Source organism: Ailuropoda melanoleuca, chromosome 12 (assembly GCF_002007445.2).
Source record: "Ailuropoda melanoleuca isolate Jingjing chromosome 12, ASM200744v2, whole genome shotgun sequence".
Lineage (NCBI taxonomy): Eukaryota > Metazoa > Chordata > Mammalia > Carnivora > Ursidae > Ailuropoda > Ailuropoda melanoleuca.
This window is the reverse complement of record NC_048229.1, coordinates 9,401,846-9,422,427: the sequence shown is the minus strand read 5'-3', so window position 1 is coordinate 9,422,427 and position 20,582 is coordinate 9,401,846. Positions and strand designations below refer to the sequence as shown.

The 20,582-nt window shown below is 44.3% G+C and overlaps 1 protein-coding gene across 2 annotated transcripts; it reads left to right on the top strand.

Moving 5' to 3' along the window:
• Window positions 1–363: 363 nt before the first annotated feature.
• Window positions 364–5,415, top strand: RPL6 (ribosomal protein L6). Of its 2 annotated transcripts, none has more exon segments than NM_001304902.1 (7): window positions 364–382; window positions 1,248–1,484; window positions 1,578–1,676; window positions 2,780–2,923; window positions 3,410–3,458; window positions 4,050–4,234; window positions 5,224–5,406. In NM_001304902.1, coding segments are annotated over 6 exon segments (867 nt in total). In that variant the 5' UTR covers window positions 364–382; the 3' UTR covers window positions 5,377–5,406.
• Window positions 5,416–20,582: the final 15,167 nt, after the last annotated feature.

Here is a 20,582-nt window from a genome sequence, read left to right as displayed (position 1 = left end):
CATGGAAAGTTTACAACTAGCCTTTCATAGGAAAGATTTCACTTTATTTGGAGATTTGGTCTTTCATCTATCTCTCCCTTCTTATATTGAGAATGGACGTTGCTTACTAATGTCCTTAGTAAGTAAAATAAAAAGTTGTGATTTATGTCGGCTTCCAAAAGTATTTTGAGAATTTTATTGGTCTATAAAGTGAAACATTTTGAAAATGTTCTTTGCTTTTTCCTCTTCTAAGAAGAAATAGCTCTCCATACAGGGCTGTCAAAAGAGGGGAAACTACATTTCCCATAATGCCCCAGATCCGGAAGGAAGTGATACTCAACACTTCCCGTGATTCCTTATAGACCGGAAGCCGGGACCTTAGTTCTCTTTCCCATCTTGCAAGGTAAGAGTGGCAGGGCGTCTTTCGAAGACTCGATTTCGGGATCCCCAATCCTTCGCCATCCGAATCAGGAGGGTATCAAGTGGACATGTGCAGGGGTCGGACATGCTCGGGGTCATCTGAGAGGCCTCCCAGACGCTTTATTTATCTCGCCTGGGTTTGCGCAGGGGCACGAAGAGGATGAGGTGGGGTGCCGAAGAGGCTCCGGAGCTCCCGGCTGCTTGCCACCCTCCTGGGCTGGGGATACTGGGCCCTTCTGGGGATCCGTAGTGGGGCAGCAGGGACCAGGATGACGGCACACGCTCCGGAATCCCGGGTTCGGGTTCCAAAAGACGCCGCTGAGTTTGTCTAAGCCACGTTGAGCTTTGGGGCTGAGGCCAAATGCTACTTTTCCTTCTCACGTCCGCGACCGGAAGTCGCCTGTTGGCTTTGAGCTTTTCAGCCTGGCCTGAGTTTGGGCTGCGCGTTGGTGTGTTCTCGTCTCGAAAGCCGAATTTCTTGACTGAGACGGCAGTCTAAAACGCGAAACCCTTGCAAGCAGACGGTTTCAAGGTCCAGCCTCGCTGCTTCGTAGCTGTGGCGATTTGTTAGATTACTAATTCACAAAACAGGAATACTGAACGAATGGAATAGGGACTTTTGACCGCTAAATATTTCGCGAACAGGTGTAAGATCTCTTCAAATTCTTAAAAATTAACCACTATGAGGCTTGTTGCAGATGCGTGTGGTTTTGGAGGAAGACCTAAATGTTCCAGGGGAGGAGAGGGTGAGGGTTCGTCTCCGAAGCCTGTTAATGTATTGTTTAGACATTGCTTTGTCATGGGGTAATTGGTGAAATGCGTATCTTTTTTAATGTGTGTACTGGTAGATGGCGGGCGAAAAAGCTGAGAAGCCGGATACTAAGGAGAAGAAACCCGAAGCCAAGAAGGTTGATGCAGGTGGCAAGGCTAAGAAGGGTAACCCCAAGGCTAAAACGCCAAAGAAGGGGAAGCCCCACTGCAGCCGAAACCCTGTCCTAGTTAGAGGAATTGGCAGATATTCCCGATCGGCTATGTACTCCAGAAAGGCCATGTACAAGAGGAAGTATTCAGCAGCCAAATCCAGGGTAAGGAATGCAGAAGATCACTGGCCATGACATACATCTTCACCTTAGAAATTTTTGTCTGCCTTTGACTTTGATGCATTTGTGTCCTGTTAGGTTGAAAAGAAAAAGAAGGAGAAGGTTCTTGCAACTGTCACAAAACCAGTTGGTGGTGACAAGAATGGTGGTACCCGAGTGGTTAAACTTCGCAAAATGGTAAGATTTGGAAGAGACTGTAAACGGGAAGCTTGAATACTGTGAGGGTTTTTTGGTGTTCTCAGGTCTTAGAAGTTTATGTTGGCCAGAGAATTACTGATAGAGGATTCTGGGTTTACAGCCAGGGCTCTTAAACATTTGTTGTTTGATCTTAAGTGGAGTTGCTTTTCTGTGCTTTTCTAACTTTGCCTGTAGAGCAGGAATAAAGGTCTGCCTCAGTGTTGTGTGAATTAAGTGGGGCATGAATTCTCGAATGCTGCCAGACCTGTAGAACAGTTATGTACCAGAGCACTGTTGTTTGGCTCCTCTACCATGCACGAGACCCAACACTTTCTCAACGTTTGCTCTGTAATTTCCATTATGAAAATATTCCCAGATGTAGTACAGTCATCAACAGTGGAAAATTGTGATGCCCCAGAGGGAAAGCGGCACTTTGATTCCTGTCACAGTTTTTGTGGGCTGGTTTTTCTGTTAGGTACTCATGTTTTGTGGTCAAAGCAGGAGGTTATTGCGAGTTATTTGTCATACACTTAAAAGTTTTTGTGTGGGGTCTTGTTTTTACAATATATGAACTGGTGGTCCTGATTGGAACTGTGTGGTTTTGTTTTCCTTTGTGCATAACATGGGAGTGATGCACGTTATTGTGGAGGATGTGAACACAATGGAAAAACAAACATGCCTCCTTCATAACCTCCAAACCGTGTGTCACATGTGTTTTTGGAGAAGTACAGTTTAGGTTAAGGTCAGGGAGCCAAGGAAAGCTTGAGAATCACTGCTACACCACAGTGTGATGATAGGACAGTGGTTGAGAGCTTGCTGTCTGATTCCAGAGTTTGGTTTGATCCTAAGTCTACAAAGGTAACTTGCTTGATGCTTTCTGTCTTTCCCTGAACACACAGCTCCTTTAGTTAAATGGATTCCTCTTGTGTTTTGCATAGGAAAGGATAAGCAGCATTGACCTTTTCCAAATTTACTGTCAACTTGGGAGAAGTGAAAATGAAATGCAACAGTGTAAATCTTTTAAAATAGGTGAAAAGGGTGTGTGTAGCAAGTGTTCACAACCAGCTCTACTAATCTAAGTTGGACCTGTGGATTCCTTACAGCCTAGGTATTACCCTACTGAAGATGTGCCTCGAAAGCTGTTGAGCCATGGCAAAAAACCTTTCAGCCAGCACGTGAGAAAACTGCGGGCTAGCATCACTCCTGGGACCATTTTGATCATCCTCACTGGGCGCCACAGAGGCAAGGTGAGCAGAGCAGGCACTTCGGCTCAGGTGCCTGAGACGCTTGATCATAGTTCACATTCTGGGTAGGGTTTTTTTGTTTGCCGATGGTCACTGTAGTTCACGGGGTGTGGGGAGGTAACAATACCAGCAGCCTAGTCACTAGCATAATGTGTTTAGTCCATGATGTACAGTAAGTTACTACCATTTGCCGCTGTTGGGAATACATCATTTATTTCCTTAGGACAGTTTTGCAGGGCTAGAATTACTGCGGTAAAGAATGTACATTTTTTTAGTGTTGGACGTAATAGTTGCTTTTATAAACAAGCACAGAAAAGTATTGTTCACATCCAAGGGGTGCCCCTGTTCGTAGTTTAGTATATTTGATTCCAGAGTTGCTGAGCAGATACATAAAAGTTCTCTTTACCAAATTTAGAAGCCTATGATTTGATTAATTTAGAAGCCTGTTTTTAATCACAGAGATGTCTGACATGTCTGTTTAATTTACAGAGGGTAGTTTTCCTGAAGCAACTGAGCAGTGGTTTGCTGCTTGTGACCGGTAAGAAAATGCTTGGATTTTATATTCTCTGAAACTTGGCATTTTTAAACGTACTTTTGCTTCCACCTACACGGAAGTTTCAGTGTTGTGAGATTATGTGTCCCATTTTATTGTCCTGCACACACCTGAGTTCTAAGGAAGCAGGTGTTTAAATTTTGTGTGGCAACATAACACCAAGTAACTGCCATCTAAAGTGCAGAATGGTTGGCCATGAACGTCAGAGAATGATCCTGCATAAGACTTGTAATCGGTCTGCCACTTGGAACCAGACTACAGTTGCTAAACAGGTAAAAAGTAAACTGTTCACTTGGAAAGCAGTGCTTGGTTTACTTTTGCAGGGACCTGTGGTTTTGGCCAACGTGTATGAGTGACCATGCTGTCTCCCAGCTTGGGTGACTTAAGATTTGAGGAAGGGGGAGCCTTGGGCAAACTGAGATCTTGAAAAAGTCTGGATTCTGGCTGTAGAAAGGGCAGTTTGAGATTTCTTCAGCTGAATAGAAAATTGAATGTACCAGGTTTCTTTAAATCCAAAGTCTGTTCTTACATCTTTGCTTTCTCTTTCCTTCAGTATGTTGATATTTTTTTCCTTAGGACCTCTGTCCCTCAATCGAGTTCCTCTGCGTAGAACACACCAGAAATTCGTCATTGCCACTTCTACCAAAATTGATATCAGCAGTGTGAAAATCCCCAAACATCTCACCGATGCTTACTTCAAGAAGAAGAAGCTGCGTAAGCCCAGACACCAGGAAGGTGAGATCTTCGACACTGAGAAAGAGGTAAGCTTCTCTTTCTGTCTTGGCCTCTGATAGCTCCAGCTTCTCTAGGTGGGAGTGAAAACAAAATTTTCACAAAGAATTGGCGAAAGTTGTTAATAATGAGGAATATCTGGGGAAAAATATCGTTCCAGATGATGCTGCATTCAGTGATTCTTTTTTTTTTTTTTTAAGATTTTATTTATTTATTTGACAGAGATAGAGACAGCCAGCGAAAGAGGGAACACAAGCAGGGGGGTGGGAGAGGAAGAAGCAGGCTCATAGCGGAGGAGCTATGTGGGGCTCGATCCCATAACGCCGGGATCACGCCCTGTGCCGAAGGCAGACGCTTAACCGCTGTGCCACCCAGGCGCCCCTGCATTCAGTGATTCTTAATGGCAATTGAGAGCTCAGCTCAGAATCTTTTTTAAGATTTTATTTGACAGTGAAAGAGCACAAGCAGGGGGAACAGCAGAGGGAGAGGGAGAAGCAGGCTCTCCACTGAGCAGGGAGCCCGATGCAGGGCTCCATCTCAGAAACCTGGGATCATGACCTTAGCCAAAGGCAGATGCTTAATTGACCCAGGCGCCCCTAACTCCTACTGTTCTATTGGGAGTTCACACTTGCTTATCCTTTTTTGGGGAGGAGGAGGGAAAGAATCTTAAGCAGGCATCTTGCCCAGCTCAAGGCCCCACATGGGGCTTGATCTCACAACCCTGAGATCATGACCTGAGCCAGAATCAAGAGTCAGACGCTTTACTGACTGAGCCATCCAGGGGCCCCAACCCTTGTTTATCCTTGATGTGTATTAAAGCAGACAAAAGGAAGAAAGCTGCTATTTTTACTGTATTAAAAACAGGGTTATACTACCACACAGCCCTCCAAGGAGAGGATTCTTAAAATTGCTTTCTAAATATCCCTGGGATTGAGTACTTGTGAGATAGGATTCCTGAGTCAACTGGAGTCTGGTACTTGTGCCCTACTTTTAAATGATATTCTTTTTCTCACCCTAGAAATACGAGATTACAGAGCAGCGCAAGGTCGATCAGAAAGCTGTGGACTCGCAAATTCTGCCCAAAATCAAAGCTGTTCCTCAGCTTCAGGGCTACCTCCGCTCTGTGTTTTCTCTCACAAATGGAGTTTATCCTCACAAATTGGTGTTCTAAATTTCTTACAAAGAACCTAATTAAATAACTTGGTCTGTTTCCTTTGTGTCTTCTTTAAAATTTCTATCTGCCTGGAGGTGTGGTTTGACTCAGCCAGCTTGTGGGGTGTTGGCCTCTGCCAAGCGGAGTGGGGATTGGGAGGGGGTACCAGCTGCAGTGGAACGTCCTCTTTGGCTTTGGATCAGCGTTTTAGCTTCTCAGTGTCTGGCTTGTCACCCAGCACCCACCCGTATGAAATAGTGCCATTTTCCCGGGCATCACTGGACAGGTCAGTACTGGACCAGGAGGATGAGAACCAGCTCTCCTCTTCAGGCCACAGACTTCCCTTCCTTTGACGACTGTGTGTCTCCCCCGTCGGCCCAGCTCATGATCATTGCTGTTAGTCTTGTGGAACTAGTTCTTTAAAAGCATACACGGCAAATGAGCAGAATGATTTACCGTCCTTTTTTTCTTTTTCTTTTTTCTTTAAGCCACAAACCTCGTGTGCTCTACATACTACAACACAGATAACAATGTGTTCTGGGCATTCCTTTCAGTCCATCTTCACTGACAGGGTACTGTACCGTTATATGGATATTTGGGTTTATGTCGTTTGTAATTACATACAGGGTAGTCAACAGATTCAGGTGTGCACACAGATGAGTAGCAGGTAAGGATTATTTTTGGCTGAGTAAGGATTTTTGCGTTTTTTTTCTAAAGATTTTATTTATTTATTCAACAGAGATAGAGACAGCCAGCGAGAGAGGGAACACAAGCAGGGGGAGTGGGAGAGGAAGAAGCAGGCTCATAGCGGAGGAGCCTGATGTGGGGCTCGATCCCAGAACGCCGGGATCACACCCTGAGCTGAAGGCAGACGCTTAACCGCTGTGCCACTCAGGCGCCCCAGGATTTTTGCATTTTAATTTCAGTAGGTGGTGCCAAATTCCCGTTCGTGGGGTTTGAGGCAGATTGTGCTCCTGTACAACGGTGTCTTTCTCCACAGTCTCCCTTAAACAAGGGGTCATCAGATTTGGGGTTTTGGTAGATGGTAAGTGAAAGATGGCCCTAGTGGTTTTTTGAAGTTGCTTTTATTGATAATTCACATTTGATGAGATATTGAGTGTAGTTCTGTGACACTTGCAGTTGGGTAAGCATCACCGCCACGAAAGTTCCCTCATGCTCATAACGTCCGCTCCCAATCCAGGCAATCCCTGATCAAGCCCGTTCCTGTGCTTTTGCCTTTCCAGAATATCCTAGTGTGCTACTTAGCATAATGTTGCTGGGATTTGTTCAGATCAATGGCTCAGTAGTTCTTGTCCTTTGTTGCTCCATCCTAAAATTCACCCACTGAAAGACATTTGGGTTGTTCACACTTAACTGGAAATGATGAATAAAGCCACTGTCAACACTCACATGCAAGTTTTTGGGTATATTTTCATTGTTGGGTGAAAATGCAGGATTGTTCGGTTATATGGTGAATGCATGGTTAACTTTGTGAGAAACTGGCAGCCTTTCCCATTTTGCACCCCACCTGCAATGTGTGACAGTTCTAGCCTTCTCACCACATGGTGTTTTCAATTTTTCGTAATTGAGATATAATTGACAACTGTCGGTGTACAATTCAGGGGTATGATGTAATGATCACCACCGTAAGTCTAGTTAACATCCATCACCATGTGTAGTTAGAAAATCTTGAGAGAACTTATAAAATCTAGCAACTTTCAAACAATGATACAGTATTAACAGTAGTCCCCATGCTGTATGTTACATCCCCATGATGATTTTTTTTTTTTTTTATTCTAGGCTCACCACTAGGTATATAGCATGTGCTCTGATACATTTTCGAAACAAATCCAAACCTGTCATTTCTGGCTATGGTCTCTCTAGTGGTTCTTTATCACCCTGGTTCAGTTCCAAAATCGTTTTGGCTCCAAGGCCCTCTGGCCCATTTCTTAAGCCTATTCTTCCTCTCTGCCCTTCAGACACCAATTAGGGAGTAGAGACCCCAGGTTACTCCACTTCTCTCTGACCTGGTTACTTGCAACCATCATCAAGTTCAATAATTTGTTATGATGACTGAACAGAACTCAGAAACACATTGCATTTATTTGTTATTAAAAAGGATACATCTCAGAACAGCCAAATGGAAGAGATCTGTAGCACAAGGGTAAGGATAGTGGGGGAAACATGGAGTTTGCATGTCCTCTCGAGGCATGGTCCCCTTCCAGCACCTCCATATGTTCAACCCAGAAGCTCATCAAACCTTTTTGCTCAAGTTTTATGTTTTTTGGGTTTTTTTTTTCCCCAAGACTTTTTGCAGAGCTTAATCTCCAGCTTCTTCCCCACCTCAATCCCAGGTCCACCACCCCACCCCTACCCTGCCTTGCCTTAAGTTTAGGGAGGGCTGAAAGTTCCAACCTTATAATCAGTTGGACTTTCTGGTGACCATCTTGAGGCTGGGGTCCTATCCTAAGTCACTGCATTAGCATAAACTCAATTATGATCTAAAGGAGCTTCTGAATAACAAAAGATACCCCTGTCACTGGGGAAATTCCATGGGTTTTAGGAGCTCTGTGCCCAGGGACAAAGACCAAATATATTTTTGTGTTGTATCACATTCCCCATCTCAAAACAGCTGTAGCTTAATCACACGGGCCAAGTCCCTTTTGCCGCATGAAGTAACATACACGTGGCGGGGGAGGGGGGAGGGGGGAGGGGGGTGCGGGGGGTTAGAGCACGGACGTAATTTGGGGCTATTATTCAGCCTGTGGCACCTCCCAGGCAGTCGTGACCAGGGTCTAGGGCCTGAATCGCAACTTTAGAGGCTCTGACAAGTGTTGAACAGAGCTGTCATGCGCAATTCAAAAATACCATCAAAGTACAAAATACATGTAAGGAAAGTCAACAATGTTCTGAATTTCCCCATACGTTATACAAGTATAAAATGGGAATTTCTTTGGGAAAAGGGTGTGGAATTATTCATTCAAAAGATATCCAACTAGTGCAGGTCATTTGGAAACAGTGCAGAGGTTAACGTTAGAGCTTTGGGAATCGAAAAGACTTGGATTTGAAGCCTGACTTTGCTGCTTATGCATTTACCTTTCAGATAATCAATAGAATGATAGGAAATGTTATGGTCCAGAATATGTGCTGAGCAGTTAAAGCAGATACTTTTCTTCTGTATAATTGTTTTATTGTGATAAAATATAACAAAATGTACTATTTTAAACATTTTTAAGTGTGCAGTTCCCATTGTGCAGCCATTACCACCATCCATCTCCAGAACTTTTTTGTCATTCCAAACTGAAACCCTGTACCCATTAACCACCAACTCCCCATTCCCCACCTGCCCAGCCTCTGGTATTCTATTCTACTTGGTCTCTAGAATGGGACTATTTTATGTACCTCACATACAGCATTTGTGTCTGGCTTATTTCACTTTGCATGATGTCTTCAGGGTTCATTTATGTTGTAGAATATGTCAGTACTTGACTCCTTTTTATGGCTGAATCCTATTCCATTGAGTGGATATATTACATTTTGTTAACTCATTCACCCATGGATGCACATTTGGGTTTTTTCTCCCTTTCGGCAACTGTGAGTAAAGCTGCTGTGAACATTGATACACAGATATTTATTCAAGTCCTTGCTTTCCATTATGTTTGGTATATATTAGAAGTGGAATTGCTTGAGGGCGCCTAACTGGCTCCGTCGGTAGAGCATGCAACTCTTGATCTTGGGGTGGTGAGTTCAAGCCTCACTCTGGGAGTAGAGATTACTTAAAATTAAAAAAAAAAAAGTACGTTAAGAGCCTCTGTAAGCCGGCAACCGGTGAGGGATAGAGCAGCGGAGCACAAAGATGGAACTTTTAGAAGTCTGATCCGGTGAGGGATGTCACTCAGGCTGCTTAGCAGGGGCGGAACCCTAGCTGGGACAGTGTGGTCTCAGGATCCCTGGGGTCACAGGAAGACTGGGGGTGCCTGAGTATGGCCGAGCTCCCAGGCATCAGAGCAGGGAAGCTGGCTGCAAACAGTGAGTTGAGGAGTGGGCTCCCAGCTCGGGGTTGTCATAAACCATGAACCTTGGCACAGTCAGGTGACTGCTTTCCGAGCAGGGGCCCCAAAAGCGGCAGAACTGGGGAGAACTCCCCAATCCCCCCCTGGGAGGGAGCGTGGGAGCACACTGCAGGAGTCTGCAAGGTTTGGAGACTCGAAACGGGGTCGTGTGCTTGAGATAGAAATGTTGGGTCACAGGCCAAGTGAGCAGGGAGCGAGGACAGAGACCAGGGAGATGGGAGTGACTGCTTTTCCCTGAGGGCGCACTGCAGAGTGCAGCCCAGAGGTTTCCGCTCCAGGCCCAGAGATTGGGAGGCTGCCATTTTCATTCTCATCCTCTAAAGCTGCGCAGAAAGCCTTCAGGGAACATGGGCCACAGAGAGCAAAACCGAGATTATTTAGCCTGGCCCCTGGCAAGGGCAGCACGATTCCACCCAAGGCAAAGACACTCAAGAGTCAATGCAACATGCTCCTCCCCCAGATGATCAGCAAGAACATCCCGCCAAGACCAAGTTTACTGATCAATGAGAACTGCAAATTAGCGCTAGGGGAATACAGCACATAGAATTCATAGCTTTTTCCCCCCATGATCTTTAGTCTTTCAACATTAATTTTTTTTTTCAAAAAGAAAAAGGACCCAAATAAATAAAATCGTGAATGAAAGAGGAGAAATCACAACCTACACCAACAAAATACAAACAATTATAAGAACATATTATGAGTAAATATTTGCCTACAAATTAGGCAATCTGGAAGAAATGGAGGCATTCCTAGAGATGTACAAACTATCAAAACTGAAACAGGAAGGAGTAGAAAACCTGAACAGACTCATAACCAGCAAGGATATTGAAGCAGTAATCAAAAATCTCCCAAAAAACGAGAGCCCAGGCCAGATGGCTTCCCAGGGGAATGCTACCAAACATTTAAAGAAGAGCTAATATCTATTCTTTCAAAGCTGTTTCAAGAAATAGAAGTGGAAGGGAAACTTGCAAACTCTTTCTATGAGGCCAGCATGACCTTGATCCCAAAACCAGGCAAAGACCCCACCAAAAAGGAGGGTTACAGACAAATATCCCTCATGAACATGATGTAAAAATTCTCACCAAGATCCTAGCCAATAGAAACCAAGAGTCCATTAAAAGGATTATTCACCACAACCAAGTGGGATTTATTCCTGGGCTGCAAGGGTGGTTCAACAACCACAAATCCACACCACATTAATAAAAGAAAGGACAAGAACCATACAATCCTCTCAATAGATGCAGGAAAAGCATTGGACAAAGTACAGCACCCTTTCTTGGTTAAAACTCTTCACAGTGTAGTGATAGAGGGAACATACCTCAATATCATAAAAGCCATCTACAAAAAGCCCACAGCGAATATCATCCTCAATGGGGAAAAACTGAGAGCTCTCCCCTAAGGTCAGGAACATGGCAGGGATGTCCACTATCACCACTGCTGTTCAACATAGTTCTAGAAGTCCTAGCCTCAGCAATCAGGCAACAGAAAGAAAGAAAAGGCATCTGAATTGGCAAAGAAACCCCAAAATTGCTAGAACTCATAGAGGAATTCAGCAAACAGCAGGATATAAAATCAATGCACAGAAATCAGTTGCATTTCTATACACTAACAATGAGACAGAAGAAAAAGAAATTAAGGAGTCGATTCCATTTACACCTGCACCAAAAACCGTAAGACACCCAGGAATAAACCTAGCCAAAGAGGCAAAGGGTCTGTACTCAGAAAACTATAGAACACTCATGAAAGAAATTGAGGAAGACACAAACAGAAAAATGTTCCATGCTCATAGATTAGAAGAAGAAATATTGTTAAAATGTCTATGCTCCCTAGAGCAATCTACACATTCAATGCAATCCCTATCAAAATACCATCAACTTTTTTCACAGAGCTGGAACAAATAATCCTGAAATTTGTATGGAACCAGAAAAGACCCCGAATAGCCAAAGGCATGTTGAAAAAGAGAACCAAAGCTGGTGGCATCACAATTCCGGACTTCAAGCTCTATTACAAAGCTGTAATTAAGACAGTATGGTGCTGGCACAAAAACAGACACATAGATCAATGGAACAGAGTAGAGAACCCAGAAATGGACCCTCAACTCTATGGGCAACTAATCTTTTTTTTTTTTTTAAGATTTTATTTATTTATTTAACAGAGAGAGAGACAGCCAGCAAAAGAGGGAACACAAGCCGGGGAGTGGGAGAGGAAGAAGCAGGCTCCCAGCAGAGGAGTCCGATGTGGGGCTCGATCCCAGAACGCTGGGATCATGCCCTGAGCCAAAGGCAGACGCTTAACGACTGCGCCACCCAGGCGCCCCTAAGATATATACTTTTTTTTTTCTTAACATTTTATTTATTTATTTGACAGAGGTAGAGACAGCCAGTGAGAGGCGAACACAAGCAGGGGGAGTGGGAGAGGAAGGAGCAGGCTTCCAGCAGAGAAGCCTGATGTGAGGCTCGATCCCAGAACGCCAGGAACACGCCCTGAGCCGAAAGCAGACGCCTAACGACTGAGCCACACAGGCGCCCCCTAAGATATATACTTTTAACTCTCTTAATACTACCACCATAGGAAGCATGTCCTTGTATTTTTGTTATCATTCCCATTTTACAGATGGGAAGACTAAGGCACAGAGAGGTTAAGTAACTCCTCCAAATGGGATCTGAACCTGGATTGTCTGGCCCTTGGACCCATCCTCTTAACCACATCCTCTATCGCCTCTCAAATTATTAAAGCAGAGCCTTGGTTCAACTAATCTCCCTACCTATGGACTTCCCTACAAAGGATGACCTGGTGTTAATGCATTCTTTGAATCTTCGACTCTGTATTAAGCACTGACTATGTGCCAAGCATTGTGCTAGACATTCTGTATCTTACAGTCTAGCAAGGGAGAGAGGCGCCTAAATTTTATTACTAATCATTCAATATCAGTTAAGGATTACTAAAAGAGGCAGACGTATGATGTTTGGGGGGCCAGGGGCGTTCTCTGTGAGGTAGCCGAGACCTGAGGGATGAGCGGGAGTTTGCCAAGCTACCCAGGTGGGGAAGTGCATCTAGGCTCTCGAACAGGAAGTGTAAAGGCCAAGAGGTAGGAACAGTTATACAATCGGTAAAGAAATTGAAAGAAGCCAGGGTGACTTTCTTAGATTGCCGTGGACACTGGTCTGAGACGAGGTGAAGAAGCAGCCGAGGGGTAGGAGCTTAGGGAGCATGCAGCACATGTAAAAGCACATTGTGGATGGATGTGTGAGGTTTTCTGCACAGCATCTTCAGATCCCCTAAGCTCGAAAAGCCTTACAAAGCAGCTACTTTATTCCAAGCACCATGCCAGGCACTAGGGATTTAGGAATTAACCATAAAAAAGATCTCAGTATTGTCGGTGGCTGACTGACAACGAAAAGCACATATTTCACCCCTCCCTGGTCTGTGGGTAGGCTGTGGGTTGGCTTTACTTCGGGGCAGGGATCTGTGGGGTGTGCGTATGTGCGTGCACGTGTGTGCGTGTGTGTGTGTGTGTGTGTGGGAGAGTGAGGACTGTTCTGTGCATTGTAGGGTGTTTAGCAGCACGTCTGGTCTCTATTCACTGGGTGTGAGTAGGATTCAACCCCATCCATGATGATAAAAATCATTTGCAGACATTGCCAAACATTCGTGGTAGGCAAAATCACCCCCAGTTGAGAACCACTGTTCTTGATCTCCTGCTTGCTCCCAAGTCTCTCCCCAAGTATGAAACAGGTGCTTCTGCTCTGTAGGCTTCTCTTCCCCCCGCACAGGTAGGACTGCTAACATTGCCGTGTGAGGTCTGCTCCCCCATTAGATTTTTCAGCTTCTAGAGGATTGGAGCTATGACTCAGTTATAAGAGGCCGGCAGAAAGTAGGAATGTGAACATTCCTTGTTTGATGGAAGATTTCCATGGGTAAATATCTAGGAGTGGAATGATGGATCAAAAGGCATGGTCCCTTTATGACTTTTGGGTATGTATGGCCAAAATGCTTTTCCAGAAAGACCATGCTGACTTCAAGGGCTACCAGCAAAGATGACATGTTTGCCCAAGAGCTGCGCCATCCCTGGGTTGAAGTCAAAATTTGATTTCAATTACTGGTGAAAAATGGTGCCACATTTAATAATAACGAACACTTGTTGAGAGCTTCTTACATTGCAGGCATGGCGTTAATGGCCCTGCCCATATTAACTCATTTAATCTTCACAAAAACCCTATGAGGTAGGTACGATTGCTATCATCCTATTTTAAGATGGGAAAACTGCAGCACAGATGTGTGCAATGATCTGGCTGAGGCAACGTGCAAAGGAGCTGAGACACAAACCCAGGCGGTCCGTGATTCAAAAGCCACACACGCTGCATTTCATGTCATGTTTTTCTTCACGTCAGTTTCCCGCACCATTCTCTCTTCATTTAATGTGCCGTCCTCAGGGAACCTTCCCCAAGTCTCAGACCAGGTCCCTGGACTTCTCATCCTCTGCGGAAGTACTTGTTCCAAGTCACCTCCCCGTCCTAAGCTTCACGAACCTAGTCTTTCCTTGCACAAAGTAGACACTTGGCCCAAATACGGAGCAGGTGCTTCTGCTATGTGCGGGGCCCTTCCCTCATCACAGATCGGACTTCTTCCACTCGGAATACTGAATTAAGGAAAACTTAAAGTGCTTGCTTTTCTTTTCGTGCAAGTTCTAGGATTGTGTCTTTGGCTCACTTTTCCTTTGTGGGGGGGACCGTTTCTTTCTTTTCTTTTTTTTTTTTAGATTTATTTATTTATTTATTTATTTATTTATTTATTTATTTGACAGAGACAGCAAGCGAGAGAGGGAACACAAGCAGGGAGAGTGGGAGAGGAAGAAGCAGGCTCCCAGCGGAGGAGCCCGATGTCACCGGAATCACGCCCTGAGCCGAAGGCAGACACCTAACGACTGCGCTACCCAGGCGCCCCAAGTGGGTGACCGTTTCTTTTTTTTTTTTTTAAGATTTTTATTTATTTTATTTATTTGACAGAGATAGAGACAGCCAGCGAGAGAGGGAACACAAGCAGGGGGAGTGGGAGAGGAAGAAGCAGGCTCGTAGCAGAGGAGCCTGATGTGGGGCCCGATCCCACAACGCCGGGATCACGCCCTGAGCCGAAGGCAGACGCTCAACCGCTGTGCCACCCAGGCGCCCCGGGGACCGTTTCTTAATCTAAGTTTTTGCAGCGGGGGAGTTTTTCTGCAAATTGGCAAGTGGGAATTTTAAATTCCAGTGCAGCAAGGCTTGTGATGCCCACCAGGAGGCGCCAGAGGACACAGCAACTTTCAGAGCTCCAGGGGGCCTGATTTTTTCCTCTAAGAGCTGCACTTAATGCTGCTTTATCTTGGGCTTTTCAAAAATCAGCGTGAAGCCTTGTCCCTTAGTTATGGTAATTCAAAGGAGCGCCAAGGAGGATTTCTCCCTGTTCGTTTTTTCAAATACCTCTTTCATCCGATTTCCTTTCCCTGCCGCTTCATGGACCCACTCATGAGCTGAAATAATCTTCCTTGAATAAAAAAAAAAAAAAAAAAAAAAAAGAGAGAGAGAGAGAAGAAAGAAAAAAAAAAAAAAAAAAAAAAAAAGAGAGAGAGAGAGAAGAAAGAAAGAAAAAGAAAAAAAGAAAAAAAAGAACAGGGTCTACCACATCATTTGGGTAAAAAAAAAGATATTGAGTAGGTGTATGTTTCCTCTTTGAGACTGTGATTAGTGAGATGGAAATAATCAATCTCCCCCACAGTTTCTGTCAGTGTGTGTGTCTGTTTAACAGATGTGTGCATGTGTTTTTTTCCTTGGTGTTTTGAAAAACCTTAAAAATTAACATGGATGCTTTGTTTAAAGCTATTTCAAGCTCTATTAAGGCTTTTCAAGGACCACTTATCTTCACGTCACACTCGCATTTTTGTGAGCCCAGTAAGGATTGGAGACTCATTTTAGACAGTCAGCTGGTACAGAAAAGCCAGCAGAAGGGAGAGATATTGCAAAATCCCAGAGGGGCCCCAGCTTGAGCTGAGGCCAGTGAACATGACGTCAGCAGCTGGGGCAGCAGGGAGATGGTCTCCATCAACAAGCTTGCTGTCTCTTGGGGAGATGCCTCCTAGGGAAAACCGAGGTCCAAAAGCTATTCTTCCTGCGTTGTCATGCTTCCTCTTTGCTTCCAACTTAAGGTTGCTAAGGCGATACCTTCTCTTCTCTTCTCTAACCGTCCTAATACCCCATTCCCGAATGGAAGAGTGGAAAGGACAATTCCAAAGAAAAGAAATCATCCACCAGAAAGCTTTTCTTTCTATGAACCTATGCATGTTTCCTGTGTGCCTGGTGTATGTGTTTGTGTGTGTGTGTGTGTGTCTGTGTGTCTGTGTGTCTGTGTGTGTGTGTTGTCTTGACTAAATTTGGATTCTTTGCTCCCAGGCTTCCACCATAGAGTTCTTTTGACCACAGACTTTGTCTTTCTGATCGTTCTAGAAATTCCCAGTAAATGGTCTTTTTCCAGAGGGGGTTCTATAAATATTAATTCATCAGTTGCCTCATCATGGTACGGTGGCAGCCATGCAGTCCTATGACTAATTAATTACTGTTGCTAAAATATTAAATAACTATTCATTATGCAGTCTAAAGACTTTCACCCTGGATACGTGCTGCTTTCATTACTTGGGATGAAGGACAATAGTTCCTGGGCGTCCTGACTCTTGATCTTGAAATATAAATAATAAGAGCAGGAGAATGTTTCTCTGAGCTACACAAGAAGGTTGTTTACATTCTAAAATCTGAGCATTAAAAAAATTGTCATGGTTTTCATTAGGTTTGGAAGTTGTGAGCAAAAGGAAAGAGTGGTTTCTTTACAGCCCAAGTAAGGAAGCTGGGGGGCTCCTGGGGGGCTCAGTTGGTTAAGCATCCAACTCTTGATCTCAGCTCAGGTCTTGATCTCAGGGTTGTGAGCGTAAGCCCCGCGTTGGGCTTCATGCTGGGCATGGAGCCTACTTAAAAAAAAAAACACCCCAAAACCAAGAACAAAGTGAGGAAGCTGGGATTGTAGAATGAGACAGACCTGGGTTCATATCCGAGCTTTAATATTTACTGGTTGTGAGACATTGAGCAAATATCCAGTTGAGCCTTGGTGTCCCAACTGGAAGGGGGGATAATAATATTACCTCACTCAGAGGGTTATTGTGAGGATGTGTAAAATGGTCGTTTCATCACATTTGCCTGTTTTATTATTTTCATGGCACTGATCTGCTCTGAACTGTTGGACTTAGTGTTTGTTGCTTCCTGTCTGTCTCTCCCAGTTGATTGGCACCTCCTTGCGAGCAGACTTTTCTGCCTTAGACCAATGTCTGTTGCACAGCAGGAATCAAGAGATATTTGTTGAATAGGGGTGCCTGGGTGGCACAGCGGTTAAGCGTCTGCCTTCGGCTCAGGGCGTGATCCCGGCGTTGTGGGATCAAGCCCCACATCAGGCTCCTCCTCTATGAGCCTGCTTCTTTCTCTCCCACTCCCCCTGCTTGTGTTCCCTCTCTCGCTGGCTGTCTCTATCTCTGTCAAATAAATAAATAAAATCTTTAAAAAAAAAAAAAAGAAAGAAAGAAATATTTGTCAAATGAATAAAAGGAGAAGGGCCATCTTTCTGTGGACTCTTTTCAACACATGTTATTGTAGCTGTCCAGGTCTCTGAGAGTGGGGAGTTAATTTTTCATATATTAATTCAAGTATTCGATATATCTCCATTCTGTATACCTTCCAGGATTTGACATCTGCTAGGGACTTAACAAATGCTTGTGGAGGGTGCCTAGGTGGCTCAGTGAAGTGTCTGCCTTGGGCTCAGGTCATGATTCCAGGGTCCTGGGATGGAGTCCCACATTGGACTCCCTGCTCAGCTAGGAGTCTGCTTCTCCCTCTCCCTCTGCCCCTCCCCCTGCTCTTGCTTGCGTGCATGCTCTCTCAAATAAACAAATAAAATCTTTAGAAAAGTGCTTGTGGAATAAGTATCATAAAAATGAAATTAAAATCATGATAAGGGGCATGAGATTATTGTAACAGTGCTATGAATATGAGTTATTTGCTTAGGAGGGAGGCAGTGCGGGATGGAGCCTGCTATGGGTTTAAATCTTGATTCTGCCAATTCCTAGGCAGGGGCCAGTCACTTAGTTCTGAGCCTCAGTTCTTGTATGATGGGGCTGTTAATGAATACTCTGAAGGGTACATGGTAGATAAATGAATAGATACATTCTGACTCCTAGGTGCTCAATAGCTTTTTGAAAAAAATTTTCTTAAAGATTTTGTTTATTTATTTGAGAGGGAGAGACACAGAGAGCAACAGAGAGCATGAACGGGGAGCAGAGGGAGAAGCCGACTCCCTGTCCCAGGACCCTGGGATCATGACTTGAGTGAAGGCAGACACTTAACCAACTGAGCCACCCAGGAACCCCAATAGCTTTTATTTTTTAAATTTTTTTCTTTTATCAAAAGTAATACATGTTCTAGGAAGAAAACTGGGAAAACATTCCAAAGCACGAACCACACATCCCCCCCAGTAAGCTGTAAATGCATTGCTGAGATTCACCCAAATGTTATATCAGGCATGATATCCTCCAGGCTTTTTATTCTAAATCTATAGTCATACATGCATGTAATTTTCAAATGTAGTCATACATAAACATAAATAAATTCCCAAATTCCCTTACCATTTTAGCCTATATTTTTCCATTTAGCAATAGATGATGAACATTCACTTGCATTAATATTCTTCATAAACATTATTCTGAATGGCTTCATATTTCATCTTATGGATATACCATTATTATGGTTAACTATTTCCATATTGTTGGACGTTTAGACTGGTTATAATCTTTCCTCTTATAAACAGTACTGATCTGTACATCCCTGTATATACATCCTTGACAAAGGGTCTGATTATTTCCTTTGAAGAGCTTCTTCAGAGTCGAATTGCTGAATCAAAGGGAAGGCACCTTAATGTTCTTTTGATTCATTTGCTTATTTATTCTTTATGAAAACTATTTTCAGAGCAGTTTTCAGTTCATGGCAAAATTGAAAGGAAGGTACAGAGATTTCCCATATACCCCCTGCCTCCACACACGCATGGCTTCTCTTATCTTCAACTTCCTCCACCAGATGGTACATTTGCTGCAGCTGAGGAGCCCACACCGACACACCATCATCCCCAAAGTCCATAGCTTACACTATGGTTCACTCTTGGTTCACATTCTATGTGTTTGGACAAATGTATAATGACATGTATTCATCATTATGGTACCAAACAGAGTATTTTCACTGCCCTAAAAATCCTCCATGCTTTGCCTATTCATCACTCTCTCCACACCCCAAAACCTTGGCAACCACTGATCTTTTTACTGTCTCCATAGTTCTGCCTTTTCCAGAATGTACGATGGTTGGAATCATACAGTATGTAGCCTTTTCTATATCTTTTTAAAATTTTATTTATTTATTTATTTTAAAGATTTTATTTATTTGACAACAAGGGAGAGCTAGCGTGCAGGCTGGGGGAGTGGAAGGCAGAGGGAGAGGGAGAAGCAGGCTTCCTGCTGTGCAGGGAGCCGGGACCAACGTGGGACTCCAAGAATCTCAGTTAACAATATATGTGATGTATATGTACATATATTATGCTAGATAAACAATATATATATGTATATATATATTTTCAGAATTTTAAAAATTTATTTGAGAGAGAGTGAACACGAGCAGTGGGGAGGGGCAGAGGGAGAGGGAGAAGCAGACTCCTAGCTGAGCAGGGAGCCAGATGTGGGACTCCATCCCAGGACCCTGGGATCATGACCTGAGCTAAAGACTGAGCCACCCAGGTGCCCCTTAATTAATTTATTTATTTTAGGGGGGGGAGGGGCAGAGAGCATCTTATGCAGAATCCGCACTGAGTGCAGAGCCCAATGTGGGGCTCAATCCCACAACAGAGCCCCATGTGGGCTCCATCTCAGGATCTGAGGTCAGGGACTGAGCTGAAACCAAGAGTCCCACGCTCAATCGACTGTGCCACCCAGGTGCCCCATATGTAGCGTTTTCAAATTGGCTTCTTTTACTTGGTAATATGCCTTGAAGTTTCCTCCATGTCTTTTCACGGCTTGATAGTCATTTCTTTTTAGCTCTGAATAATATTCCATTGCTGGATGGACCTCAGTTTATCCATTCACCTGTGGAAGGGCGTCCTGGTTACCTCCAAGTTGTGGAAATTATGAATAAAGCTGCTATAAACATCTGTGTGCATGGTTTTGTGGTTTTTTTTGTGTAGTTTTTTTTTTTTGTGGACTTGCATACATTTCAAGTCTTTTGATACCAACGAGTGCTTTTTTTTTTTAATTATAAAAGCAATACAAAGATAGCAATCTTCACCTCAACCATTACAGACCAGTTCCACTCCGATGGCAACTCACATTAACAATTTGGAAAGTGTTCTCCTACACATTTTTCTCTACATACATGGTTCTTTCCTTTCTTGTTTTAATGAAAATGGGACGGCGTGCATATTTTTAAGGTGCATGTCAATCAGTGTTGAATATTGATGAAATATAACAACAGTTTCAACCCCACTGGCAAGCACTTATTAAGTGCCGGATGTTGGGCACCAAGCATTGTCCTTTATTTTCATCAGGTTTTGAGCGCTTATTGAGTACTAGACATTTTAGTAAATATGAAGCACCTACTGTGAGGCGCTACCAAGTGCTTATCAACAAGTGTGCAATGTGCCATATTTTTGCATATATCTCATTTAAATACGAAAACAGGGAGTGAACCTCCATGTTCTGCCTCAGGTGGGGGTTCTGCCCCCTGCGAGGGGGGCACACCAGAGTAGGTAGAGGAGGGGAGGCGGCGGCTTCTTCTCCCGGTGGGCTGCAGACCCAGGGCGCCCCCGAACGTCTAGAGGTAGAAGGAGAGGGGAAGGTCAGTCTGAGGACAAGACCGAGTGAAAGGCGAGGTAGAGGTTCTGCAGACCGGTAAGCACCGAGCCGCCCTGGGTAGGCGGGGCCAATTGGGCGGGCGGGGCCTGTATTGTCCGCTCCGCGGGGCATGCCGGGAGCCCCGCCCCCAACATGGCGTCTCACTGACAGTTGGCTGCTGAGCGCCAGAGGCGGGTCCTGCTCCTCAGGGCGGC

What these genes read in the sequence shown, in the direction of transcription:
- RPL6 (XM_019805953.2), top strand. Translation starts at nt 1,098, where the DNA reads ATGCGTGTGGTTTTGGAGGAAGACCTAAATGTTCCAGGGGAGGAGAGG. An exon ending in TGGTTTGCTGCTTGTGACCG is followed by an intron (nt 3,459 to 4,049) that starts GTAAGAAAATGC and finishes TTTTTTCCTTAG; the next exon opens with GACCTCTGTCCCTCAATCGA. An exon ending in TCTTCGACACTGAGAAAGAG is followed by an intron (nt 4,235 to 5,223) that starts GTAAGCTTCTCT and finishes TTCTCACCCTAG; the next exon opens with AAATACGAGATTACAGAGCA.